The sequence below is a fragment of the Mesoplodon mirus genome (genome assembly GCF_964341445.2).
Source record: "Mesoplodon mirus genome assembly, chromosome: 9".
Classification (NCBI taxonomy): Eukaryota; Metazoa; Chordata; class Mammalia; order Artiodactyla; family Ziphiidae; genus Mesoplodon; species Mesoplodon mirus.
Window position 1 is genome coordinate 109856276 of NC_138985.1, and position 11144 is coordinate 109867419.

General features: G+C 45.3%; 1 protein-coding gene across 1 annotated transcript in view; it reads right to left on the bottom strand.

Moving 5' to 3' along the window:
* Positions 1 to 9326, bottom strand: part of RHEB (Ras homolog, mTORC1 binding) — a 47665-nt gene extending 38339 nt beyond the window's left edge. Inside the window, exon 1 of the mRNA XM_082632136.1 lies at positions 8931 to 9326. Within this exon, the coding sequence (XP_082488262.1) occupies positions 8931 to 8982 (52 nt within the window). The 5' untranslated portion in view covers positions 8983 to 9326. The remainder of the gene's footprint in view (positions 1 to 8930) is intronic.
* Between the last annotated feature and the right edge of the window lie 1818 nt (positions 9327 to 11144).

Genomic DNA, 11144 nt, shown 5'->3' on the forward strand with positions numbered 1-11144 from the left:
TGCCAAGGTCATTTTGAACCCTCCTCCATCTTGATGTCAGCCACCATGGCTGAATTTTGCCAACTAGGTTTTTCGTTCAGTCACTCATACAAATCATGAACAAGACTGAAGAGAAGCTATATTTTTAAATACTCTTTAAAATAAATTCCGAAAGTGATTTAGATTTGAAAACCAGAAAAATACTGGCCAGATGCATTTATATCCAAGACATACAAGTCTAAGAAAAGCATTTTCATGTCCTAAAACTATATTAACTGTAAAAGTCACAGTTAATTTCATCTCCATGTTCACAAATTATTTACCATGCCTTCAGGTAGCTAACATTCAACTTTGAATCCTGCAAAAAGCAGGATCATAACATAGCTTGTTAAAGTACCTATTTGTTTCAAAAGTCCCTGAGGAGTCTTTCTGCAAGTAAGAAAGCTCAACAAAAAAGACAAAATGGGGGGGCGGGAGCAGGGAGGTAAGAGGGAACTCAATTATACCACGGTTAGGACACCAACCAACCAAGGACCTGCACGAGTTAGTTTTATTAGGATCCTTAAATCACCCTGCTTTCTCACTTGCCCACAGAGTGCAATACAAGGCTTCCGGCACTTCTGCTCTAAACTAATACCAATTTAGACTTCAAATTCCAACGCCTTACGTGGCGCTCTCTTTTATCAGATGCCCAATATATATTTAAGATTATTAAAACACTAAAATAGTATCCCTGGACTTTTGTGTTTGAGATATTAAATTAAATTTTTAAATCAATCAACCATTCATGTCAAAGGTACCCAAGAGTTTACATTCTCACGGTTATCAGTTTAAGACAGAAACTGTGAGTACTCTACTGTTAAGACTTAATTTGGTCCTTCAAAGTAAATTAGAACTAAGAATAAAGGTTCCCTCAAGTGTGAGCACTAGAGATTTCATAATGCTTTTAACTTGCACAATCAAGTCCATGTTCAGTTATGATTTATTCAAATGAACAGGTAGAATCCACTCATGGACAGTATTAAAGTTATTAACTCTCTCTTCCAGACCCTAAGCTAAGGAAACTGTTGTACCCTTTTGACTCCATAATCACAGGTAGAGATGGCTATTTCTCATTTTGTGATAACGTTGCTGATACTTGTACTTGAAAACCATGTTAATTAGCAGACAGATCCTGCTGTGCTGCCACCTTGAAATTTTTGTTACTCTTTGGGAGCGTCACTAGTAACGGGTCAAAAACCAAGACTTCACCCCAAACTACACAACAATCAGAGTCCAAGTCAACCGGCATTTAGACGTCCTAACTCTCCCCAGGCTTCAGTGATTCACTGCTTATTACACAGGAGGCAAGTTTCCCTACAGTCCCTGTACAGCCAGCTCCTGACCACCTTTTCCGACCCCACTTCCTCTTCCCACCTGGCAACGCTTAGCCGCCCCAATCCCTTCCGTTGTCAACATGTCAAGTTCTCTCCCGCCTCGCCATCCTGGCCTCGTCCAGTGCTGCAGGGCCTCTCCTGGAGTCTCCTCTAACACCGCGGTCACCGCATCCCCTTGGACAGGAGTGAGTAGCAGTCTAGCAAGATCCCGCACACCATGCTTCGCTGGTTCTCCAAGTACAGTCTGCACAACTCTGGGGGTCCCTTGAGACTTTTTCAGGGGGCTCACCAGTCAAAACTATCTCCATGATATGTATTATTTTCCCTTCCCAGTATGTGCATATGCGTACAAACGGTGCTCAACCAGTGGTGGTAGAACTGCTGGACTGGTGCCCCGTAGCACAAGTCAAGACAGTGGCACAAACGGTAGAGGACAGCCACCGTATTCTTCACCGCCGTGCACTCACGGCAACAAGGGAAAAAAAGCCAAGCCATTGTTACTTGACAGTGTCCTTGAGGAAGCGGTGAAAATTATGTAGGTTACTAAATCTTGACCTGTAAATACACGTCTTTGTAACGTTCTGCAGACAAAATGGGGTGTGTGCATAAAGCACGGCTGCTACACACTGAAGGGTGGCGCTGTCTGGGAGAAAAGCACTTGTGCAACGGTTTGGGAAGTACTCTGAAACAGACACTTTTATCATGGAACACCATTTTTACTTGTAAGAACGACCAACAAACTGTCCTTGTTTCAGATGTGGGTATCTGGCAGACGTTTTCTTGGAAATGAAAGAAATGAGACTGTCATTTTAAGTAAAACTGGTAGCATTTTGCCAACAATCAAATTCGAACTCTCAAGAGGAATTAGAATTCTGCATCACTCAGAGTGAACTTAACAGCTTCCCAATATTTAGATTTTTCTGAGATTGATGGTGATATTAAAAAATGTCATTTAAAGAAGTATCTGTATATTGAAATGCATCAAAATGTGGAAGGATCTGCATAACAGTAAACCACTGTTTTCCAATTACCAACGTACGATGTTCCCAAATCAGGTATGGGTAGCAGATCCATTCAAAGGGCAAACAAACCAACAGAGTTCAGTGTAACAGAGTAAAACAAACTTCATCCACGTGAGTTTAGATGCTACAACTAACTTCTAACAAACTAGCACTTATGGAGTCTTGGTTCGATGGTGTCAAAGAATACCCACAATTACCGGAAAAAGTAGTATTAAAATGCTTCTTCCTTTCCCAGGTATGCATCTGTGCAGGCTCGTATACTTTATTAAAGTAACATATTGCAATGGAATGAATTCAGAAGCACATATGAGAATTCAGCTGTTTTTTAAACCAGGTATTGAAGATACTTGCAAAACTGTAGAACACCATCAAAATCCCAGGTGCTTTTTTTTTTTTGGCAGAAATTGATAAGCCAGTCCTAAAATTCGTATGAAAATACAAGGGACTCAGCATAGTCAAACAATCTTAAAAAAGAATTAAGTTAGAGGGCTCACACTTCCGTATTTTGAAACTTACCATAAAACAACAGGAATCTAGACAGTGTGATACTGGCACAAGGACCATATAGATCAAAGGAACAGAGTCCAGGAATAAACCCGTACATTTATGGTCACGTGGTTTTTGACACGGATGTCAAGACAATTCAGTGAGGAAAGAATAGTCTTTTAACAGAAGGTGCTGGGACAACGTGATATCTACATACAAAAGAATCAACTCCTATCTCCCAACACATACAAAATTTAACTCTGAATAGATCATAGACCCAAATATAAGAAATTAAAGTATAAAACATTTAGAAGAAAACACAGTGGTAAATCTACATAGCCTTGGATTGGGCAATGGCTTCTTAAATATGACACCAAAAGTGTAAGTGACAAAAGAAAAAATTAATAAATTGGACTTTGTCAAAATTTAAAATTTTTGCTTCAAAGGCCATCATCAAGAAAGTGAAAAGACAACCCAAAGAATGGAAGAAATTATTTGCAAATAGTATATGATACTTCACACCCATAAGGATGGCTAGTACAAGAAGACAGATGAGCTAATTAATTATTAGAGAAATGCAAATCAAAACTACAATGAGGTACCACTTCACACGGGTCAGAATGGCCATTATTAAAAAGTCCACAAATAAGAAATGTTGGAGAGAGTGTGGAGAAAAGGGAACCCTTCCCACACTGTTGGTGGGAATGTAAGTTGGTGCAGCCACTATGGAGAACAGTATGGAGATTCCTAAAAAAACTAAAAATAGAACTACTGCATGACCCTGCAATCCCACTCCTGGACATATATCTGGAAAAGACGAAAATTCTAATTTGAAAAGATACATGCACCCCTATGTTCATAGCAGCACTATTTACAATAGCCAAGACGTGGAAACAACCTAAACGTCCATTGACAGATGAATGGATAAAGAAGATGTGATACATATATACAATGGAATATTACTCAGCCATAAAAAAGAATGAAATAATGTCATTTGCAGCAACATGGATGGACCGAGAGATTATCAAACTAAGTGAATTTAAGCCAGACAGAAAGAAAAATACTCTATATCACTTATATGTGGAATCTAAAATATGACACAAATGAACTTGTTTACGAAGCAGAAACAGACTCACAGACATACAAAACAAACTTACAGTCACCAAAGGGGAAAGGAGGTGGGGGGAGGGATAAATCAGGAGTTTGGGATTAGCAGATACAAACTATTATATATAAAATAAACAACAAGGTCCCACTGCATAGCACAGGGAACTATATTCAATACACTATAATAAACCATAATTGAAAAGAATATGAATATATACATACATTACAGAATCACTTTCCTGTACACCAGAAACTAACACAACGCTGTAAGTCAACTGTATTATATGTCAAAAAAAATAATAAAAAATAATAAAAATTAAATAAAAAGATAACAAGCGTTGGTGAGGATGTGGAGAAATTGAAACCAATTTCAACGGGTGGCTGGAATGTAAAATGGCTGGAAAACAGTTTGACAGTTCTTCAAAACATTAAACATAAAATTACCATACGACCCAGCAATTACACTCCTAGGAGTATACTTAAAAGAAGCGAAAACATGTCTACACAAAGATCACACACACAAAATATGAAATACGAACGCTCAGAACAGCAGTACTTCTAATAGCTCAAATGCAGAAACAGCCTGCATGTCCATCAACTGACAAATGTATGAACAGAATGTGGTATATTCAAATAATGCAATGTTATTTGGCAACCAAAAGGAATGAATTACTGATACATGCTACAACATGGATGAACCTTGAAAATATTTATGTTAAATGACAAATGCCAGGCACAAAAGACCATGTATACGTGATTCCATTTATATGAAATGTCCAGAACAGGTAAATTCATAGAAACAGAAAGTAGATCAGTGGATGACAGGGGCTGAGGTGAGGAGAGGATGGGAAGTGACTGACTGCTGGTGAGTACAGAGTTTCTTTCTGGGGAGATGAAGGTAAGTAGGGATCGATATAACCCACATGGACATCAAAGTAACATCTGATATAACAAAAAAGAAGCAAACTCACAGATATACAGAACTAACGGTTAGCAGTGGGGAGAGGCAATACAGGGGTAGGGGATTAAGACGTACAAACTTTTATGTACAAAATAAGCTACAAGGATATATTGTACAACACAGGCAATACAGCCAGTGTTTTTTTTTTTTTTGGCGGTACGTGGGCCTCGCGCTGTTGTGGCCTCTCCCGTTGCGGAGCACAGGCTCTGGACGCGCAGGCTCAGCGGCCATGGCTCAGGGGCCCAGCCGCTCCGCGGCGTGTGGGATCCTCCCGGACCGGGGCACGAACCCGTGTCCCCTGCATCAGCAGGCGGACTCTCAACCACTGCGCCACCAGGGAAGCCCCAGCCAGTGTTTTATAGTAACTATAAATGGAGTATAACCTTTAAAAATTGTGAATTACTTTGTTGTACACCTGTAACTTATATAAACATTGTACGTCAACTATACTTAAAAAAAGAGTCTAAAAAATTACATTAAGCACTGGGAAGTCATAATCACAAATGCAAGCTCTGATTATTCTCTTGTACAAAACAATGTATGACACTGAAAAAAAAGTTAATTTCAAGCTTCAACACAAGGTGGTCACTACAGGACTATCCCCTCCCACAGGTACACAACTTTTTACCTTAAAAATTTTCAATGCAATGTGTTAGAAAAGGATAGGATAATTAAAAAATATACAGTAAATCAGAATACAATTGGACTATATTCTACTGGAAACAAATTTAATGACATCTTTCCCTCTGAAGTATCCAAATCAAAGGATGTATGTTCTTTACTACCTAAAATATTTTGACAAGGTAGGTAATAATTTGAGTTACTTTTACTGAATTGCCTTTTACCAAACCACAGAATTGTTTCATTTTCTCTCTTAAGATCTTTCACATTCCTGTGATTCCCTCTTGCTTGTTAACCCCTGAGGCTTATATATGACAGTCTTTTGATGATGGTCTAATGGTAAACTCCATTATCAAAGCTCTCTGTAGAACACTGCAGTGAAAAAGGTGCCAGATTTTATTTGAAGATAATTAAATGACACTATAACTTTAATTCGATTAAGTTTAGTTACCTCCTATCACGGGACTATTCGTTTGTGTTAGAAACAAAGGATGTAAGGGAGCTGGTACATTTGACCACCAGTAAAACAATTACTACAAAGCACTCCCTGAAAGCCAGCCTGCGTTACAGGTGACGTGTCCTAAAAAGCTTAACATTGTAAATAACAGGAAAAGTACTTCGCGGGGGGTGGGGGTGGGGAAGAGTTGTATAAATTACCTGAGAATTATATTTTCCTCACTGGTAGGTTTATCAATGTTTTTAAAAAAGACAAAATTTGAACGCCAAGTAGTAAAACAATCATTGCACTTGCTAGTTTTATCTGAAGGCAAACTTTTAAAATAAACTTACAAGTATTTTACTAGTCAAACTGGCATAAGATATTTAACCAAAAGAACATTCTAGGAAAGGTGCGGTTTCCAGCTTAGCCTTTTCCCACCCCCAGTAAATATGACACAACAGCTTAGTATCACAAAGTGACATAACCTAGAAAAGAAACACAGATACTCAAATTTCTCTGGTATAGCACCATTCACAAGCAAGCATGTCAGTAAACTCAGAAGTCTGAATACTGAATAATTCTCTTAAGAGTAGCTACTACATGGAATCAGGGAATTATCTCCTTTTTTGATGCTGGCAAAACAAAAGAGCCCATAACTACAAAATGTCCTGGTTCATAACAAAGGTAAACAATTGTAAAATCAAATGCAAAGACTGGGAATAATTTAACCTCTGCAAAATACATTTCACTTTAATCACCACATATGAAAATAAATACGGAGAAAATGGCGTAGGATATAGCAATATGACATACTGAAGGCACAGAAAACAGGGACTGAACTTACTCTGTATGCCACTGGAGGCTAAGTTAGCACAGTATTTTATTTTATTTTATTTTATTTTATTTTATTTTTTTTTGTGGTACGTGGGCCTCTCACTGTTGCGGCCTCTCCCGTTGCGGAGCACAGGCTCCGGACGCGCAGGCCCATCGGCCATGGCTCACGGGCCCAGCCACTCCGTGGCATGTGGGATCTTCCCGGACCGGGGCACGAACCCGCGTCCCCTGCATCGGCAGGCGGACTCTCAACCACTGCGCCACCAGGGAAGCCCCACAGTATTTTATTAACAGCAGTTTAAAACAAATGTGAAGTGAGGGCAAAGGGGTGACGTGTCACATCTGGATCTTTAGGAGGATGATGACTAGAAGGCAGATAAGACAGAATGGGTTTCAACTGGACATAAGGAACTTCTTTAGCAGAACAGTGATAAAATGCTAGACTTGCTTACTGAAGACTGGAATCACCAGCTCCGGAATTTCAAGGGGTCAATAAGTCGGGATCTTTTGGGGCATTTTCCCACTTTAGATCAGGTAGCCCAAGTACAAGTCACTTGTAACTTGATTATTCAGAGACTGCTACGTTTAATTAGTGGGCACTCTATCTGATTAGATAGAACTCACTCAAGAGCCAAGATCTGTTATAATCCCACACTTCAAAATGCAGAGAAGCAAAGGGCTCCGTGGTTCAGACTACCAATAAAGGTGGGATGCCGGGTTCCATACAGGCATTCGGGACGGTCAGGGACTTCAAAAGCCTCCAGCTGAGGCACGGTTCCTTCAGGGCTGCAGCTGTTAAGGCTGCTGTCACCTGTTCTTCCCCCACACGATTTGGCATTGCACCCTACAGGAGTCACCCCCTATCTCTACACAAGCGTCTCTCAGCCTCTGATTTTGACTCCCCCCTGCACCCCCCAGCCCTTTGACGGAGAGAGATGATAAAAGGATGAGTAAGCACGCTGTAGCTAGTCTTGGGCAAAGAGCACAGACCTTGGCACCGGCCGTGGAAAATGGGGGTGAAGAAGCAGAACAGAAAGCGAGCGAGCTCGGGGAGTCCGTCCAATGAGCAGCCGGCAGTTACAAGCTTTCCTCCTCCTGCAATCACCAGAGACTCCAAACCTGCTTTCACGCCCCCGCCCCACTGTGGTCAAGCGCACATTCTCCTGAGGCTCATTTACTTCTTAAACAACACGAAAAGATAAAGGTAATTTCTCCAGGCTGCCCGTTGTCAAAGACCATAAAGCCTCACCCTGAAGCATGGCTAAGTCCAACGGTTCTCCTTTCTCACTCGTCTTCTAGCACCCATTCCATCCCCACTCCACCCCAGATCACCTCCGTTCGGCAAAAAAGCGACTGCCACCAACAGTTGCAAATATATGTCAACCTTTTTCGGGGGGGAAAAAGGAACTTTTGAATTACTTCAACAGCCTGGTTACAAGTACTTGACCTTATTTTTCTCCCAAAGAAAAATAGGACACCGAGAGATCAAAAATTCCTCTTTCTGTGCCCTCCTACTTCGGCCGCTGGCAGCATCTAAGGGGCTTCCGAAGAGGACTCTTCCGAGTTTCCTCCGTAGGAAACTTGCCCTCACTAGCCAAACGTCCTTTAGGTCCTTGGTTTTCTTTAAAATGCTGAACTTCACTGACAGAAAACCCCCAAGGTGCTATTTCCTTTGTTAAAATCCCACGGACTTTAATTGGGGGTGGAAAGGCTAGCAACGATCACGACAGCTCGCCGCGGGGAGGTGCAGAGGGACAGGTGCGGCTCCTGCCTTTGGGGGCCCCGCGGCAGTCGGCCGAGCGGCAGACCCCGCACCGCCTCCCCGGCCCCGGACCAACCGGAGCTCCCCGTCCGCCCGCGGCCTCCCAGACACTTCCCGCCGCGCCCGGGCCGCCCGCCGCCGCCCCGCGGGCCCGGCCGCGCCGCCGCCTCCGCTCAAGATGGAGGTGGCGGCGGCGGCGGCGGCGGCGGCGGGCGGCTGGTTACGAAACGCGCGGCCGCCACATGGCCGCGCCGGCCCCAAACTTGGCCGGGCCCGCCGCGCCCCGGAGCCCAGGCGAGGCCGGGCTCGGGCGCGAAGAGGCCGCGCGGCGCCCGCCACTCACCCACAGACCGGTAGCCCAGGATCGCGATCTTCCGGGACTTGGACTGCGGCATCTTAGCGGCCTCCTCAGCCCCGGGCCAACCACATCAACCGTGGCGGCGGCGGCGGCTCCTGTGCTGCGATCGGTGGCGGCCGCGCCGGGGCACAGCGGCATCCAGGGGCGGGGCGGGCGGGCGCGGCTGCCTCGGCTCCTCGCTCTCGCGCCCAACCGCCCGGAACCGCCGCGCGGCCCCGCCCCCAAACACGCCCACGTGACCGCGCGCCGCCGCAGGGCCCCCAGAGGCTCGCGTCAGCGCCGCACTCCCACTGCGGCGGCTGCCCTCGCCCCCGAAACGCACGAGGTTGCGTCGGGCGGTGTTTTACTTTAAACGGAAAAAGAGAGGACGCCGAGATGCCCCTGAAAAAATCACGACTGAAACTCGCTGCGTCATGACCCTCCCACCGGCTTCCGCCGCTTTTTAATTACGCCATTTCTCTCCGAGCGCTGATTGGGCAGTTCTAACCCGCCCGCACGGTGACGCGACGGAAACTCCTTCTCCCATTGGGGGCGGTGGAGGGGAGGAGCCAGAGGTGGGGCTGCTTGCCCGGGAGCTAAAAATAAATTCGGACTGGGACCGCGCGGTTGGGCACCAGTGAGGTTTGAAGGCTTCGAACTTCGTAAGGGTCGGTGGCGGACGGGAGGGGCGGAGAGAAGCTAGCTCCCCAGTGATTGGTTAGGTCGGGGTGAGGAGGCGGGGCAAGATGTGGGAGATGCGGTGAATGGTGGAACGCTGAGCGGTTCGTGGACTCCCGCCCTCTGAGCCCTTAAAAGGCGCGAGGCGCGTGGCGGTTGCTCGCTGGGCTGTTGGTTGGTAGTACCTTACTCGTGCTTGTTTTTTTTTTTTTTAAACTCTTTGCTATATTAGCGTTAATAAGTCTGGGTTTGAGGATGCAGGTGATGACTGAGTATCATCCGTGGGTGAAGGACCGTGGGAAGAATGGGATATGCGTTAATTCAAAATGTTATGCATTTCATTGAAAAAGTGCGCACCCCCCAGTTCTGGTCTCAACCCTGGGATTTGCGGATCCCGCACACCTCACGGGAAATAAATAGCGCAAGTCGACACATCTTTAACTGTCAACACCTGCGTGGCTAATTAAGTAGGCAAACGTAAACACCAGCGGTTGTTTGTTGAGAACTCTCCAGAACAGTCCTTCCGAGGGGGGGGCGGGGAATTTAAGACCGATGTGCCTGCGCTCTGGTGTGGGTTGACCTTTCCGGTAAAGCGACGCTGCTGTATTTCCCACAAAAGGCGCACTAATAACCCCTTTTTGCAGTGGTGCTGGTGAAGGGCCCTGGGGATGGCACCAATGTTGGGGTACAAGAAGGGATGCCAGCCTGGGAGGCCTGGTTCCTGCAGAAAGAAGGTGAAAGCCGGGCCCAAGAAATGAGGATGCGATCAGAGCTTTCCGTCATGGTAGGTATTCTTGTCCATGGCGGTTGCCAAAGAAGCAAATACCCACTAATCCCACCGATGTCCTCTGGTGTTGTCCTCGGGCTGTTTGGCTGAGTGGGACCACCGCTCTCTGGTCATGGCCTCTCCCAGTGAGTACAGAGGAGGAGCCCCCAGGAAGCTGAGCGGCAGGGTAGGATTCCTGGTATGAAGATTTAGAGGTGACAGCTTCATACAGACGCCTTGTTGAGTTAAACACTGGCGTTATGGCAGAATCCTTCCACCATCCCGCTGAAGTACTCAACAGGAGAGGGGGCGTGCACATATTCATGTCCTGGGGCGTCTACAGATTGAAGCACCAGGCCACCAGCTGGAAGTGAGAAATGCCTTTAAAGTTGTATTTTATCTTAATGGGTTTTTGCATTTCTACTCTGTAATTAGTTGAAATATTTTTAAAAATTCAGGTCAGATGTGTAATTTTTATCCTGTGAATTTGGATGCACGTACTGCAGTATTTTGAACTGATGGTACTAGACTCTCTAGTGTGTTGTGAAATCAGCTTAGTGGATTTTTTTTTTTTTTGCGGTACGCGGGCCTCTGACTTGTGGCCTCTCCCGTTGCGGAGCACAGGCTCCGGACGCGCAGGCTCAGCGGCCATGGCTCACGGGCCTAGCCGCTCCGCGGCATATGGGATCTTCCCGGACCGGGGCACGAACCCCTTGTCCCTTGCATCGGCAGGCGGACTCTCAACCACTGCGCCACCAGGGAAGCCCTGTTTTTTG